Source organism: Gossypium arboreum, chromosome 12 (assembly GCF_025698485.1).
Source record: "Gossypium arboreum isolate Shixiya-1 chromosome 12, ASM2569848v2, whole genome shotgun sequence".
In the NCBI taxonomy this organism is placed as follows: Eukaryota; Viridiplantae; Streptophyta; class Magnoliopsida; order Malvales; family Malvaceae; genus Gossypium; species Gossypium arboreum.
Genome location: NC_069081.1, coordinates 6,585,447 through 6,603,219, shown reverse-complemented (window position 1 = coordinate 6,603,219; position 17,773 = coordinate 6,585,447). Strand labels below are relative to the sequence as shown.

At 33.3% G+C, this 17,773-nt stretch overlaps 4 protein-coding genes across 4 annotated transcripts; 2 read left to right on the top strand and 2 right to left on the bottom strand.

The window, feature by feature from the left end:
* Window positions 1–3,514: 3,514 nt before the first annotated feature.
* On the top strand, window positions 3,515–6,117 carry LOC108477420 (L-ascorbate oxidase homolog). The gene is made up of 8 exons (XM_017779961.2): window positions 3,515–3,814; window positions 3,892–4,001; window positions 4,089–4,359; window positions 4,448–4,550; window positions 4,647–4,992; window positions 5,087–5,452; window positions 5,548–5,626; window positions 5,713–6,117. Exons 1-8 carry the CDS (start codon window positions 3,671–3,673, stop codon window positions 5,923–5,925), a joined length of 1,632 nt encoding a protein of 543 aa, XP_017635450.2. The 5' UTR covers window positions 3,515–3,670; the 3' UTR covers window positions 5,926–6,117.
* Window positions 6,118–7,219: 1,102 nt separating this feature from the next.
* LOC108477791 (GDSL esterase/lipase At5g33370-like) lies at window positions 7,220–8,938 on the top strand. Its single transcript, XM_017780285.2, has 5 exons — window positions 7,220–7,542; window positions 7,658–7,797; window positions 7,887–8,120; window positions 8,379–8,628; window positions 8,718–8,938. The coding sequence occupies exons 1-5, from the start codon at window positions 7,260–7,262 to the stop codon at window positions 8,936–8,938; spliced, it is 1,128 nt and encodes a 375-aa protein (XP_017635774.2). The 5' UTR covers window positions 7,220–7,259.
* Window positions 8,939–9,045: 107 nt separating this feature from the next.
* On the bottom strand, window positions 9,046–12,100 carry LOC108477288 (PTI1-like tyrosine-protein kinase 2). Its single transcript, XM_017779793.2, has 6 exons — window positions 11,498–12,100; window positions 11,321–11,430; window positions 10,347–11,241; window positions 9,913–10,146; window positions 9,683–9,832; window positions 9,046–9,538 (listed from the first exon to the last, which is right to left on the bottom strand). The coding sequence occupies exons 1-6, from the start codon at window positions 11,738–11,740 to the stop codon at window positions 9,386–9,388; spliced, it is 1,785 nt and encodes a 594-aa protein (XP_017635282.1). The 5' UTR covers window positions 11,741–12,100; the 3' UTR covers window positions 9,046–9,385.
* Window positions 12,101–15,388: 3,288 nt separating this feature from the next.
* Window positions 15,389–16,856, bottom strand: LOC108476902 (uncharacterized). The gene is made up of 3 exons (XM_017779270.2): window positions 16,092–16,856; window positions 15,838–15,957; window positions 15,389–15,698 (listed from the first exon to the last, which is right to left on the bottom strand). Exons 1-3 carry the CDS (start codon window positions 16,647–16,649, stop codon window positions 15,687–15,689), a joined length of 690 nt encoding a protein of 229 aa, XP_017634759.1. The 5' UTR covers window positions 16,650–16,856; the 3' UTR covers window positions 15,389–15,686.
* Window positions 16,857–17,773: the final 917 nt, after the last annotated feature.

The following is a 17,773-nucleotide window of genomic DNA, read 5'->3' as shown; positions in this document are numbered from 1 at the left end:
ATATTTTTATTTTTGTAAAAATAAAAGATTAAATTACTGTTTAATATTATAACTTATTTTAAATACGAGAAGATATTTTAATAATCTACCTAATCAAATTAGTGCTTGGTTGACTCATAATATCAATTCAGTCAATGGTTTAAATAATAATATAAATAAAAATACAATTGATGAAGGTCATAAAAGTGTGTATAATAAAATTATAATGTATAATAATATCAAAATAAAGTTTTAATTGAGTGGTAAATTTAAGATTTTTCTAATGTAGTTGGCATGAATTCAAATCCTATCGTATGTATTTTTTTTATTGTTTTTCAATAAAATAACTTATTTTAAATATGAAAGGACATTTTAGTAATTTTTCTAATCGAGTTGGTGCCTGGTTGGCTCATGACACAAACAACTCGGTCAGGAGTTTAAATAATAGTATATATAAAATATGTAATAAAATATTAAAGTAAAGTTCTGGTTAAGTGATAAATTATTAAGGCTTTCCTAGTGCAATTGATGACATGAATTCAAATATCATATGTGTATTTTATTCTTTTTAAATAAAAAGCTAAAGTACCCTTGAATAACTTAATTTATTTTAAATATAAAAGGACATTTTAGAAATTTTCCTAACCAAGTTGGTGCTCCGTTGACTCGTGACACCAACTCGGTCAGGGGTTTAAATAATAGTATAAATATATAAATTTGATGGAGGTAATAAGGTGTGCGTGATAGAATTAAAATATATTAAAATATATTAAATTAAAACTTTAGTTGAATGATAAATTAAGGGTTTTTAATGTAATTAGCATAGATTCAAAATTACATCATATGCATATTTTTTAAATAAATGATTAAAATATCCTCTAATAATATAACTTATTTTGAATATGAAGGATATTTTAGTAATTTTCTTAACTAAGTTGATACCAAATTGACTTATGACACCAATTCAATTAGAGATTTAAATAATATATATTTGATGTCATATATATATATATATATATATATATATATATATATATTAGTAGTGGTTTTGTATACATTAGGCTTTCCTATGATATTCATTTTTCTTATTAAAATTATATTGTAAGTTATTGAATAATTTTTTATTATACTAATAACCACAATTTTATTTTAAATGTAGAATCGTAAATATTGCCCTTCAATGTTTATATTTTTGTCAATTTGAATTTTATTTTATTTAGTTAAATTTGACGATTAATCTTTCAAAAGAGTCAAATCACTTTTCTTTAAGGGATAAATCTCAAAATTATACATAAGCTTTGATTCAATATGCAATTTGATACATGAATTTTGATTTGCTGCAATTATACGCATAAAACTTTGATTGTGGTTCAAATGTATACATCAAACTTAATTTCGATTCAATCATACACATTTAAAGAAATAAATACATCAATTTACTTTTATATTAGATAAATATAATTATATGTGTATGTAATATATAAACATAAAATGATGTTATATCAATAATTGTGTTAATAATTTGTGAGATTTGGATCAACTCAAAAGCTTATGTATAAAATTGCACAGTATTAAAGTTCATGTATAAAATTACATATTAGACCAAAATTCATGTATGTTTTTGAGATTTATCCCTTCTTTAATAGAAATATTGACTAAAATATTAATTTATTAATGATGTTGGCGTGACAACTTGCGTGATAGTCCACATGTACTTTGTGCTGACATGATATTATTTGTCTTATATGTCACGTTAACAAATAATGTAAAAATTATAAGAACATTCAAAAAATTTTAAAAATTCAAAAAAAGTAATAAATAAATAGCATAAAGTACACGTGGCTTGCCATATTTAAAATTTAACATTTTAGACTATATTTCTAGTAAATTATATTATAGATATAGTTTTTTGTTTTTTTAATAATTATAGAGATTCGATGATATACTTGCTAAACTGTTGGATAAAAATTGCTTAAAACCATTCACTTACATAAAATTTTACATTAATTTTAGGGAAGGAAATAGGGCAGGATGGGGTGGATTTTTACTCGTTTTGATCCCTACATGAAGCTTGATTAATCCACCCTGACCCTGCCTCGATCTCGGTTCTTAAGAAAAAAATCTGATCCAAACCTAAAATTTAATAGTAGACCCAATTCAGCCCTAACCCAACCGAACTTAAATTTAATTTAATTATTTTATTTTTTATTTTTAAGCAAATAAAATTAAATTTTTGGATATAAACTTAGAACTTAATAAATATTATTTATATATTTATTTATTGAAAGCAAAAACTTAATATATGTATATATAATAGGGGCATTTTTATAAATATCTCAAGGCGAGGCAGAGTGGATTTACCTTAAACCCAACCCGACACAACTACTTTTCTAATTAGACCCACCCCGAACTTGGTTTTCTAAAAAAAATAAAATATGGCCCCAACGAATTGGGTCGAGTCGAAACTCGTCAGATTTGGGTTTTTTTTGGTCATCCCTAATTATTTTTCTAGTTATTTGTTATTTTATTTATATTTATAGTAATTTATCATAATAATTATTAAATATTTAAATAAAATTTAACTTGATGATAATTAGTTTGCAATTTGAACATTTATTGCAATTTTTAAAAATAATTAAATTTTAATATTTTTACAATTTTTATAATTCTTAATTATTTTTAAATATTTTTTATAATTATTTGAAAAATTACATCATTTGTCTCGGTTCACCTTAAATGTGATTTTTAAATCCTTATAATAAATTTATTTATTTTGGAATTTTTTTATTTTTAAAAATTTGTTGATGTGATAAAATAATATGTCAATATGAGGGACACTACCTACTTGCCAGGTAAAAATAGATAAAATTTTAGTATAGAATATGAAAATTTTATTAATAAATTGCTTGAAACAGAAGTGATAATTTGAATGCAATGATTACTAAAAGCGTGTGAAGATGGATAGAAAGCCTGAGATTTAGATTTGTTTAAGCAAATGTCTCCACTAATCATTTTTAAATGACAAAACGATGAAACCATGTTCCACATTCCGATCATATATTTTCCTATTCCAATCTTAAACTCATTATTTTAATCAAATACAGCAAATTCATTTTGGTAATGTTGAGCGAAATACTCGACTTTACATATAAAAAATTGAATATTATTGGGAAGGTATGTATGAATATTTTGACTACTCATTTAGTCAACGAAACCACAAATATGAAGCTCACTGTCATCATTCTGTCAAAAAACCCATATTTCATTACATTCACCGCGTTACAGTCATATCATCCTTCCAAACTTATATTGCGTTACCAGCCGTCGGATCTTCCTTAAGGTGGAAATGGCGTGTATGTCTATTGCACAAATCGCGTCCCACAGCTCAATCATATCTATCAATTCAAGCCCCTCACGCTACACTCTTTCCCCGTGATTTCCTGCTTTCGTTTCCATACACAAGTATCCTACGTGTCCATTCCTTATTGGACAGCTCACTCCTACTCTACTGGACACTTTGCACCACTATAAAAACATGAATGAACAAATTCTCCAACACAATTCCATTCATTTCTTCTTCTGTGTTTCTTTGGGTTAATTCTTTTATTCATTATTTGCTGTTCGCCACCTTGGAACTTGTAACCTTCTTGTTGTGCAATTAAATCTTATTCACAGTCAGAGACATCACATAATGATGTGTAAAGGATGGAGCTTTTGGCAAGGATATGTTGTCCTGTTTGCTCTTGCTGTTGTTGTTAAGGCTGAGAGTCCTTACAGGTTCTTCGACTGGAATGTTACTTACGGTGATATTTTCCCACTTGGGGTTCGCCAGCAGGTTTGTTATGCTGCAGCTATAAGTTATTCATCCATTAGTTTCCTTGTTTCAATATGCTGAAAGGGACGTTTTTTCAGGGAATTCTCATTAATGGACAATTTCCAGGGCCTGATATCTATTCTGTTACCAATGACAATCTCATTATTAACGTCCAGAACAACCTGGATGAACCTTTTCTTCTATCATGGTATGTAATTTACCAAATGAACATCATTCATATGTTGGAAACATTCTTTGTTTGTATCTGAGTTTGGGTTTTAATTATATGAAACAGGAATGGGTTGCAACAAAGGAGAAACTCGTACGAGGATGGAGTGTATGGAACTACATGCCCCATTCCACCAGGCAAGAATTTCACTTACATTTTACAAGTGAAAGATCAAATCGGTAGCTTTTTCTATTTCCCTTCTCTTGCTTTCCACAAAGCGGCTGGCGGCTTTGGAGGCATCAGGGTCCTCAGTAGGCCCAGAATCCCAGTCCCTTTCACTGACCCTGCTGGCGATTTCACCCTTCTTATTGGCGACTGGTTCAAAAATGACCACAGGGTAATTACAACATAAACTTACCATCTCATGAAAACAACTTTCATTGTTTTCATATATATTGTTCTAAATCAAAGTAATTTTATTGCAGCAATTGAAAGCTATGCTAGATGGTGGTCATAAGCTTCCCTTCCCTGATGGTATTCTAATCAATGGTCATGGGCCTAATGGTGCTTCTTTCACAGTTGAACAAGGTGGTGCACTTTTCCCTGCACATTTGAAAAGTTTCGATTTGCTTTTTTGCATTGAAAAGATGATGAACAACAATTTGTGTTTTATATTCTTGACAGGCAAAACTTACAGGTTTAGGATATCAAATGTTGGGCTTCAAAATTCATTGAATTTCCGCATTCAGGGTCACAAAATGAAGCTGGTGGAAGTAGAGGGGACCCACACTGTTCAGACCATCTATGAATCACTTGATGTCCACGTGGGTCAGTCCTATTCTGTGCTTGTTACTATGGATCAAGCTGCCCAGGATTTCTACATCGTGGCCTCAACTCGTTTCACTGACAACATCCTTTCCACCACTGCCACCCTTCATTACAGTAACTCCAACAAGGCAGTGTCTGGCCCTATTCCTGCTGGACCAACCGACCAAATCGATTGGTCTCTTAACCAGGCTCGATCCATCAGGTAAAAACTTCATTTCATACATATTTGAACCCCCCCTCCCCCCTCTTTTTTTGATGATCTTAATCTTATAGTTTTCCGTTTCGGTGCATTTCAGGACCAACCTGACCGCAAGTGGACCAAGGCCGAATCCGCAGGGTTCATTCCACTATGGTCTCATTAACATTACTAGAACAATCAAGCTAGTGAGCTCAGCTGCTCAAGTCAATGGGAAGCAAAGATACGCTGTTAACAGTGTGTCTTTTGTTCCAACTGATACCCCTTTGAAGCTAGCCGATTACTTCAAGATTGGAGGTGTTTTTCGAGTTGGAAGCATCCCAGATAACCCAACCGGTCAAAACATGTACCTTGACACATCGGTTATGGGTGCTGATTATCGAGCTTTTGTGGAAATTGTGTTTGAGAACCATGAAAACATTGTCCAGACATGGCATATTGATGGATATGCCTTTTGGGTTGTTGGGTAAGAACTTGAATACTAGTCAAAATCCTATGTTTCTCTTATGCAAATCCCATGTTTTTTTTTTCACTCAACTTAACGTTATTTGTCAATGGCAGCATGAATGGAGGAGTGTGGACTCCAGACAGTCGTGAAGAATACAATTTAAGAGATGCGGTTTCACGATCCACCACACAGGTTAGAAACTTGATAGATTATTACGTTTTTACTCAACCATTTCCATCATATTTCAGGAAACTAAAAGAATTGGTGTTTGTTTGCAGGTATATCCTAAATCATGGACTGCTATTTACATGGCTCTTGATAATGTTGGAATGTGGAATGTGAGAAGTGAGTTTTGGGCAAGGCAATATCTTGGGCAGCAATTTTACTTGAGAGTTTATACACCTGTGAACTCACTCAGGGATGAATATCTCATTCCAAAGAATGCTTTGCTTTGTGGCAGAGCCCAAGGAAGAAGCACAAGGCCTCTTTGAAACATTTCCAGTAGCCCAAATTGTTGAGAATCAACCATTAGTCAATTATAAAATGCCTCAATTCTTTTCATTTTTTGTTTCACCAGAATCTGTATTTGGTTTTGTATCTAAAGAAATGAAAATAATTGTATTAAATTAGAACATTCTTTTTGCTGAGGAAATAATACAAGGCTCAATTTCTGTGATAAATAAGCAGTGTATTTGCAGACACTATTGAGAAACATCAAATGTTAGCATAAACAACTCTGCATCAAAATATAGAGACAAATGAAATTTATGCTTATTTTTTTCATAAGAAAAGCCAAATAGCTCAATGATGAGAAAGATGGATTGAAGAAAAGGTCAATCCGGCCATGGAATCTTACATTCCACCCAATGGCACAATACAAGGAGTAAGTACAAGAAAAACCCGTCCTACATTGCATTTTAACTCTTTTACTAAAAAAATAGATAAATTAGACCCAAAGATGGAACCAAGTAGAAGCCAGCAGGCCATGTCTTCCGAAGTTTAATTTTTTTTCAATTTAGTTTTTTATAAATTTACTATGGCTCTTCCAAAAATGTAAGTAAGCCCTTCTAATATTTTTATAGTATTTTAAAAATATTAAAAAGTTATTCTTGATAAAACAAAGGGAAAATCTTTTTCAAGAAGTTAAATCATTCATGATGACTTTTGAATGATATTTTTGCTAAATAATAATTTAATATTTATTTAATATTTTATTCAAAATAATAATATTTTATAAGTAATATAATAATATATATAAAGAAAAGAAAAGATGAACAGACTTTTATCATTTTTCTTCCTCATATTGGTGCTTAGCAAGAAAAGAAGAAAAAAATTTAGCTTGGCCCCCTAATATTAACATCCTGACTTTCTCATTGATTAGACTCTCTATGAGTTAAATGAGTGAGCAAAATTTTGTTTACAATTTTTATGATATTTTTAATCATTTTTAAATTTTAAAAGGGTTCAATTTTTTTTTAGTTTGTTATTAATGCCTTTTGACCCTTTAGCCTTAGTTTAAAAATTTTCTAATTTACTTCTAATTAAAAAGTAAATATTAAATTGAATAAATATATAAAGTTTGAGGGCTATGCCTTACATATAATTACCAAAACAAATATTTAACATGCAATTTTAACGGTAATACTATTTTGCTCAGTCATCTAATATAGAGAGACTAATTTACCCAGGGACAATGCAATCCAAGATATAGTATGAAGGGTTTATGGTACTTTTACCCACAATACAATAATATAAATATATAATGTCCTAGTTTTGACTACCTTGACGGTATTTCTTATGACTAGTTTGCATATAACGTGGTAAAATGAAGGTTATATTACAAAAATATAGAGAAAACGGTCCTCGATTTCCCATGGAAAAAAGGTTTGTGTTTGTAGTATTCTCATTGGTCATAGGTGTTGTTCAATCAGTAAATGCAGAGGTGCCAGCCATCTTCGTGCTAGGAGACTCCACATCTGATGTTGGAACCAACAATTATTTGCCTCAAAGTACCATAAAAGCTAACTTCCCACACCATGGGATCGATTTCCCTTTTGCCATACCAACTGGCAGGTTCAGCAATGGCTTCAATACTGCTGATTTTCTTGGTTAGTATACCATTTACTACTACTCAGTCCTTCCCTGTTATAGATATGCTTTAACATGTGATCATTCATCATTACATTAACTCCGCTTTGTCTTGTCTGATGGTTTCATTGTCAGCTAAACTATTTGGTTTCAAGAAAAGCCCACCACCATTTTTTTCTCAAAACGTAAAATTTTCGATTAAGATACGTAAGTTCAGAGGTATAAACTTCTCATCCGCAGGATGTGGCCTTCTTGGCTCGACCGGACAAACAACAGTAAGTCCTCTTAATTTCTGCAAAGCATGAACTAACATTGGTTGCTCAATATTTCTTGTCAATTAACATTTCCTATATTGATTCCATAGCCTCTGCAAAAGAATGTTATCACAATGGAGGAACAGTTGTTCCAATTCTCTACAGTTCACAATGATCTCTTGACTTTCAAAGGTCCATTAGAAACCGAGAAGTTTCTCTCCAAGTCTCTGTTCTTCATCAGCATTGGTAGCAATGACATTATGAATAATTACTATTCAAGCAACCCGATACCAAAAGAATACTTCATACCCAAATTAGGACTCGTATATGAGAAACATTTGAGGGTGAGAGTTCATTCTTTCTTCTTGTTTGAATTATCATCACCATCACTTAAGAGATCCTAAGGTATAATCACAAAAATGTATCTTACCTGGATTCTTCATTTCCCCAAACTTAACCACGTCTAACACATATATGAGTATGATATGTGAAAAGCATCGAAAATTTGAGTATATGCAGGAAACGTACCTGAAGTCCGAGTAACATAGCTTAAAATGAACAACTATGTCATGCTTAACAAGAAATAATATTTGTCCATGCAGAACCTAATTAGTCTCGGGGCAAGGAAGTTTGGCATAGTAAGTGTTCCAGCACTTGGGTGTTGCCCATCTCAAAGGATTTATCAAGCTAACGGTGAATGTTTGGAGGAGTTGAACAACCAAGCAAGGGCTTTCTTTTCAACAATGGAGCTCCTTTTGGGCAACCTCCGTTTAGAATTCAAGGACATAAAGTATTCTCTTGGAAATATAGTTGATATGACACTGAATGTCATCGATAACGCTCTAGCATTCAGTAAGCTTTTCTCAGTCGAATGATACTATTAATAGACGGTGTAAACATGATCTAATGATCTTCATTTTAACTTTCATTTGTTTTCCCAGATTTTAAATTTGTGAAAACAGCATGTTGTGGAAGCGGCACATTGAATGCACAAGGCTCTTGTTCTCCCATATCTGATCTTTGCTCAAATCGCAATGAATACTTGTTCTGGGATTCGTTCCACCCGACACAAACTGCTTCAAAGTTGGCAGCTTTTACACTCTACGGTGGTGAACCAAGATTCGTATCCCCTATCAATTTTTCCCAGCTGCCAGATGCTTAACACATAGAGTGCCTTAAAAATTAATGAACCATATAAAATTTTATCTGCTTGTAGCAGAACAGTAAGAGATTGGTTTGCTTGCATTTTGCCAAAACAAGAATCTAGTATCTAGAAAATAGGCAGGTTGCCAATGTAATCTTATAACCAGGATTTCCAACTGGAATTTATGGATATAAAGAAACAGATTCTAAGGAATAAAAGATGTTACAGCACAAAGCTGGAAGCCAGAATAGATAGCAAAATAGAATAGGTTTTACATTGCTGCATATATGATGTCATAGACATGGGCGAGAAAGCTGTAGAAAATTAGCTCATTCTGGCCTATAATTGATATATATTTACAGGCCGCATAGGTTAGAAGAGATCAAATTTGGTTGGATGGTCATCTATTTTGCATGAGCAGATCCAGTTTAGTTCGGAAAAAGATAGGAAATTTTTATGACTTATCTAGGTATCGTCCAATGCCATGGTTCCAACACTTGATAACCCGTATCGTCTCAACATATCTGTTTCACCTATGGAACCAAGTCCATTTAGGAGTTGATCTTTCTCCCTTTGCATCTCTAGCCAGTACTCTGAGTCCTCAAATAACCTTAGTATCTGTCCAAACAAAGCAAATAACATGATCCTCATTGATCGGTACAGCTCTATATTAATTGATTATGGTAGAATTCAAAGATGATAGACGATGACCGAAGTGATTGAAAAGCAAAATTTATCTAAAAATAAAAAAAGAAATTTCACCATCTTCATTGTTGGCCTTTGGGAAGATGAATGCATGAGGCAAAGGCGTGCTATAAACATCATTACTTCCATCTCTTCCTTCTTGTAATTTTGGTTCAAGAAAGGATCAACTAGATGCTCACATAGGCCAAACCGTAGTAAAGATCTTGCCTGAAAGATAGTTACACCGTAAAACTTAAAGCTTTTAGACATAAAAACTTGATTTATGGTATAACATGTCAATATATTACCCAAAGCACCAAGCTTTCATGGTTTCTCTGGTTGCTTTGAATAGCGTCTTTCCCTGTAATAAGTTCCAGTAGCACAACCCCATAGGAATAAACATCTATCTTTTCATCAATCTTTCCACACACCATGTATTCTGGTGCCAAGTATCCAAATGTCCTAACAATGTCAATTGGCTTTGTGTTTGCCGAGACTTGATAAGATTGATTATGCACTACAGCTGCTCCAAAACCCGAGAGCTACAAAAGATATCCGGCATAAGTTGCGAGTAGGTAAAGTTATTTCGCTTTATAAAATGCATCTTGAAACAGATGCATATATCTCAGCATACACTTCAGATTTAAGGTTCTATTGTTGGCTGTATTAAGAGTAGAAGCCGAATTGAAAGAGAAACTGTCTATTAAGCATCAAAGACATTTGAACATGGGTGTATACTTACTTGCGGTTGCCAATTATCAGAGAGAAGAATGTTAGATGGATTCACATTTCTATGAATGATGGGAGGGTCACAAGAATGGTGAAGGTAGTCCAGGGCCTTGGCTACACCAATTGCAATAGTCATCCTCTCAGCCCACTTGAGTTGTTTTAAACATTGTTTCAAGCTTCCATTTAGAAGATTATAAACAATTGCATGCAATTCTTTGCTATCACAGTACCCAATTATCTCAACTATGTTCTCATGATTTATGCTGGATAATGTCTCTACTTCTCGAAGAAGATCCTTTGCAGACCAACGTGTGGTTTTGAGTACTTTCACAGCTGCAGCATGACCATCCTCGAGATTAGCTTGATACACCATAGCATTTCCTCCCTTCCCAATCACCATGGTGGGGCTGAAATTATCCGTGGCAACACTGAGCTCTTCCAGTCTAAACCGTCTGCAGGACCACACTGCTTCTTGGGATGCCACTCTGCAAAACCTCCTCGTCACATTCACATTTTTCTTCAGATTCTGCTGGCCTCCACCACTGGTTTGCCATGTGGATGACGATGATGCAGAAGAAGATGGCATAGTGAATGACTTTTTAAACTGATGTTCAGGAACTTTCTTCTTGAGAATGTAATGTCCTTCGCTATCAATTCGACACGTTGACGGTGATGCTGAAGACAATGGTACCGTCAACGACTTTTGTAACTGACGGGAGCTTGTCGATTGATCAACCACAGAGTTTGCCTGGGAAGATGATAAACAAGGTTGAAAAGGTACACCTGCAGAACCTTGCTGGGAAGTTCCCTGCTGTCGGATTACAATTCTCCCAGCACCGTCCATCACCAAAAGGGTGCATGTGGGAGGCAAACTTTTAAGACAAGTGCTTACAGCCAAATCCTTTGGCCTACAGAAAACAAAAACCATGGAAATATCAGATAGAAACACATGGAAATTCATTAAACATTAAACAGTCTTCTCATTACCCTGAAATGTTGCATCCAATTGCAAGGATTGTAGCATAATGTTCTCGAACTTGATGAGATAACACCGAGATGTAGGAGTTTCCAGTACAGATTTTAACAAGAAAATCAACCTGCATCGGCAAATAGATAAATAAAAGTCCAGTTCCGTAATGTGATTATCTTAAATCATACTTTTACCTGTTTGGATTTACAGAGATCTTCATGGATGTGGAAAGTGTTGGGATCGAAAGCATCATTCATTTGTTGGACATGTACGGCTAAAACATTGTCACCCGGCTTGACAAGCAGGCAGAGTAACTGGAGCAGCATTTCTCGGCTGCAGTTATCAGATTTTAGACCAACTATTATGGTTTTGTTCTTCACTGTCTTGCCACTCAGATAAGACATAATTCTGCAATTGATCTTTGCATTTCCACCCATGATTCAGATTATATCTAACAAGCTTCAGCCACCATTCCATTTCATAACGAGGTCCTTTATTTTTATTTTTTTCAGATTTTAGGGTTTTGGAATTTGATGTTTGATTGGGGAGGACAAGGACAGAGCTTTAAATCAATTAGTGGGCAGTGGTATGTGTACACATTCTCCCAATTGGCAAAGCAGTTACTTCAGTTTGGTGAAGTGGTTACAACAAGATATCAAGTGCCCACGCTTAAGCTCCTAACTAGCCTCAATTCAACTCAAAAAAAGAAAAACCCTCCAATTAATATTTTACAACTTCAATATCCCTAAATCCAAAGGCTTAATGTGTACTTCAGGGGACTAAAGTATACAAATTCTTAAAAATCATTAAAAATTGTAAATAATATATATATATATATATATATATCCTTTCACTTGTCTAAATGCAAAGACGGTTCATGCTTTTTTCTATCACAGGCAGCACTTTTTATAGTTTCCCTGCTTTCTAATGGCTCATAGCTCAAAGCCTCAAACATCTATTGCATTGTTCCATGAAAGGGCTTGAAATCTGAAAGCCCATTTGAGGGTTCTCTCTACGGAATTTGAGAAAAGAGGAGCTAAATAGTTAATCTCTTGAGTTGAACTACCCCTGGATGTGTGGAGTTTCTAGACTCATTGTCATCGAAAACCATAAACCCAGAAATAAAAAAACACAAATGAACAAATAAAAAGCAAGCTATATAGCTAATCTCACTCAAAACACCATTTGAAGAAGGGGTGTACTTAAAAGACTAAATTATTAATAAGTTTATAGTAACTTAACTTCAACAAGTTATTTACAAAAGTTAGTTTAACCAATGTTAGATGTGGGAACCAGCAAATTTGTAACATCATCACTCCATTAGTAAATTTATAATTTAATCATTTTTAACTTAATTATGGGTAGAACTATTTATCTAAGCTCAAAATCTCGTCTAAAAAGTGAGAGAAATTTAAACAAATTTATAAGCCTGAAAATTGAATTTAGATAAAAGATAAAGCCTATTTTCTAGATAAACTATGCCTCATATAAAATTTTTAGCTTGACCCAAATCTTCTATTTTATTGTTATTTACTATCATTCTATTATTATATTGCTAATATTTATTTTTTATTGTTTGGATAGATATTGCATAAATCTTATTTTATTGTTAATTTTACTATTATTTTAGAGACATTAGCTTATTAAGTTGTAATCATTTTATATTATTTAAGGAAAAAATATTTTTTAATTTATTAGGAAATATTTATTTTAATGTTTTTAATGTAGTTGATTTATTATATTTTTAAATTTATTTTTATATAAAATAATCTAAAAATTGTCAGATGAGGCTTCACAGGACTAGGAGGTGATCTTTGGAGCGGTCTGTTGGCACCTTTGGAAACAGAGAAATGGGATGCTGTTTGACTTACTACAAAGACCATGATGGGGTTCTGAGCCGAAGGAAGGAGTGATGGGATGTGGGACTAATAGCTTGAATTCTATCACTAGGAGGGGAGAACGTAGGGTGGAGAAATGGGAAAGGCCAGCAGATGGATGGTACAAGGTGAACTCGAATGGAGCCCTCAGAACTGGCGATAGGATAGCAGCTAGTGGCGGGGTTATTCGAGATTCTCATGGACAATAGTTGCGGGGTTATTCCAGGAGTATCGAGATATGTTCGGTGATGGAAATAAGGTGATGGAAATAAAAGCTTGGGATGTCTAAAATGGCTTGGTGCAGGCTTGGCAAATGGGCGGTCGACGAGTGGTGTTGGAAATTGATAGTGCAACTGCTGTCCAGATGCTCCTAGGATGCGAGGCAGAGAATCAGGGAAGTGGAGTTTTGCGCGCTGCCAAGGGAATGCTCAAAAGGGACTGGATAGTTAAAGTGCAACATGTACAGAGAGAGGGAACACAGTAGCTGATGGTTAGCTGCAATTTCTAAGGGTTGGCTACTGTTTAAAAACTTACGATAATCCTCCTCATGAGATTTTGAGGCTGCTATTATTGGATAATTGTCATTGGTTAGATAGCCTAATGTAATTCCTTTGTTCCTGCTTCTTCTCAACCAAAAAAACAAAAATTAATCAAAGAGATGTACTACTAGATTATCTTGTAATTAAACACTTCTTATTTCATTAATAAAGTTCATCAACCCTTCTTTTCACAATATACTTTTTATTTAATTAATTGGATTAAAGCAAAAAATCTAAGATTTTTATTTGGTTGAGGATATAAAATGACTTAATATCACATTTTATTTAATGAAACATAGGAGTGATCAAATTATAAATTTATTAATAATTGAGTGATTAAATTATAAATTATTAATTATTGAGGGATCAAATTATAAATTTATTAACCCATCTAACGTTGATTACGCTTATGACTTCAATTAATTTAATAATCAATTTATAACTTTCAAATAATTCAATAACCAATATATAATTTTTAAAGTTGAGTGACTAGAATATAAATTTATTAATAATTTAATAACTTTAAGTATAATTTACTTATTATTAAAGGAAAAAAAGTTTTTACAAGCAACTCAAGAACCTCCTCTGTGTTTTTATTTTAAGATTGATATATATGGAGGTACTAAATCTGACTATTTATCCCCTACTTGATATTTAAACATTTCTTTTTCAATTTTACTGGTACCTAATTTTAGCCAACTTAATGCATTTTTAGATATCTAACTATTACTGTTTAAATACATTGACATATACTAAAATCAATAGCATGATAACATATAACAACATAAAATTTTGACAAGTGGCAAAAATTTAAAATTTATAAAAAAAATTATATGTCAAAATATGAGACTATCAAATGTCATTATACTAATGACTCACATCATTATATTTTAATTGTATTAGTTAGGTACCAAAAAAATATTGTTTTATTATTTCTAAATTTAGGTACTAGGCCTAAAAAATAGTTTTTAGCCATATAATTTTGACAGGATCTTACAGGATCTTAATCAATGTCAAAGTCACCAAACATGTTTTTTCAAAGATATCCTAAATAGGTACAGGTTTCTAAGTCAGAAAAACAAGAGTTTGTTGCATCATACGCAAATCAAACATAATTTTGAGGTGAATTCGTCCTAAGACCACTGAAAATCCAACTCTTCATGTAAACATACTATATTCGAGTCTCACACCCATGTCCAAGTATCAATAGTACTTAAAACGTAACGAGTCTTCTTGGTTAGCTCATCCTTGAAAGTTAAAACAGGAACTTAATCACATAGTTAAAAAACTGCCAATCAACTAACAGACTTTGCCTGGTATGATCATTAAAATAAAGCAGTTAAAGCACACTTTGAGCTAATGCCGGTTGCCCAATTACTAGTAACTTGACCCTACTGGATCTAAGGCATTATGGTCTTTGATCGAGAGAAATCAAATGGTATTTTCAGTAAAGCATCTTCAACAAGCTCGTGCCAAAAAGCTCCACAATGTTCAGCATTTAACCACAAGAATACACTCCCAAATCTGAATAGATGCATCAAGATCTAATTGTTGCACAGCAAGATAAATAACATTTCACAAACTTGCAGCATCAAAATTTCTTATTCAATCCAGATTCCGATCCTAGAGTTAAGATAACTGAGGCTAGTTCAGCAGCAAGTCTAAGTAATTTTTGATCACATGCATATAATGTAAAAACTTTATTATAATAAAAAATTAATCAGTAATTTGCACAAACCAAGTTAAACTAACTAAACACATAGATAGGATCTTGAACAGTAATAATAGAGAGCCAGATTATTCTACAAATAATTTTTTATTTAGTTTTCAGCACTTAGCAGACACTGCACATAAAGTTAATCAGATAAGCCCTCCCCCAACACACACACAAGTTTATAAACAGCAAAAGGTATCTCTGCAGACAATTTGTTCCAAAGAAAACTCGCCTGAGGAAAATTTTGCATCGATCACTCGGACATCTGCAAGTGAAAAATAAAAATGATTTTAACCACTAGGAACATTAGCAATGTTCATTGGTAGTGATCTAAACCTAACCAAACCAACCCATCAGATCATTTCCAGTTATCAGAGGGCTAAGACAATAGGCTATAAACTTGCCTGGTTTAGAGGATTGTCTGGAGATTTCTTCCATAGTTTCCATATCAGATCCTTGTATTGGGTGTGAGTAAGACCCGGCTTCTCTTCCTTAAGCCTGGGAAGTTCAGCTTCTTCAAATGCCTACATTCATTCATCAATGAATTTATTGCTATGCAGTCAGATTAGAGCATCAAAACATACTATCCTATAAACAATAATCTAATTGGGAGAGTAGTTGAAAATCCAGAAAAGCAACAATGCGGCGTGTACTGAACCTTAAAGGAAGCCTTAAGCCGCCTTTCAGGATGGCGATCGGCGGGGAGGTTATCGGCCACTGCCATCTGCGCAATCGCCTCCTCCACACTCCTTGCTTCAATCAGCGAATCATCCCTATTCGTATTCGTCACTAATACCATCCTCTCATACTCTTCTTCCGCCGCCGTCCGACTCTGCTTCTTCTTGGCCTCCTCCGCTTTCTTCGCCATCTCCGCTTGCTCCCCCTCCTTCCTTTCCTGCAGTTGCGCTTCCGTCACCTTAGGGACGGGAATTGCCACACGGTTCGCCTTCTTATCTGGTTTCTTCATCGCTTTATCTATCTCTTTCTCCTCCATCTCCGCTTGACGACGCGCCTCCGCACGGCGAGCAGCGGCTTCAGCTCGTTTCTCTGCGTCTTCCTCGCGTTTCTTGGCCGCCCTGGATTTGGGACCCTCGGCTTCGCGCCAGTAATTCTCTTCTTTCTCCCGTGCTTCACGCTCTTTCCGATCGGATTCGGCGGCGCTCTTGCGCGCACGCGCCGCCTCGGCTTTGCTGTTTACACCCATCTTCTTCGGCATCTTGTAGTAAATTTCGGCGTCACTTAGGTTTTTAGTTTCTTTTTGAGAAATTAATTGAAAAAAAAAAAGGTGAAAATATTGGAGAGGATTGCTGATCACCGCGGTTAGATTTTGGGTCTCAAATATAAGAACCTTTGATGAGTGCCAAGCGGTTGCAGTTCGAAACCAACTTCTGAATTTTACTATTATTTTTTAGGCTGAAAAACTAAAAAATTACAAAAATTCCAAACACAAATATATATATTTTTAAATTACAAAATAATAAATTTAAAAGTATAAAATAACAAAAAAAAGTACTAAATTTTAAAAATAAAAATATTTTAAAATTTTATAAATCATTAGAGCTTGAGCCTGAAATTAGGTCTTTCTTTTAAGTGATAAATTTAGATAAATTATTTTTTTCAAATTATTTAAATAATAAAAATAATATTATTTCAATTTAAATGATAATTTAAATAATGTTATGAAATCTTATTAGGTGTATGTCCATCAAGATTAAGATAAGTTTCGATGTGTTTTAAATTCTAGTAGTCATTAGAAGTATATTTATACTTTATTTATATTTCTTATATCTATAAATAGAAACTTTTAGAGAAGCTTTGTATATAATTCCATTGATCAATAAAATACATTTTTTCCTCTCTCATTTTGTTTATTCATTATTTCTATCTATTTATTTATAACCAATAATATTTTTATTTCATCAAGACAAATTATTTGTTTTTGACTAATATCTTAATTTACAAATAATTTTTTTAAATAGTGTGGATATCTAAATATTAATATACGCATATATTACCTTAAAATGTTAAAATATAAATATTTTTTGAATCTTTATGATCATAATTTCAAATCAAATGCCACAAATGTCCATATATGTCATCATTCTTCTAAAGTCCATCACTATTGTCGAGTGGTTGACCATTCTAAAGAACTCTAGCATAGAACAAAAAGAGCACGTACATTGTAATAGATGAAGAAAGCTTACTCTAAATATTAAATAGGGGTCCAAGTCCAATAAATGTCAGTACAAATCTTCGGTAAGGAAAATCTCGAACACACAAACGGAACTCGAATAGAAGAATAAATAGGACAAGGCTCCAAGGCGTGTATCAAACCATTAT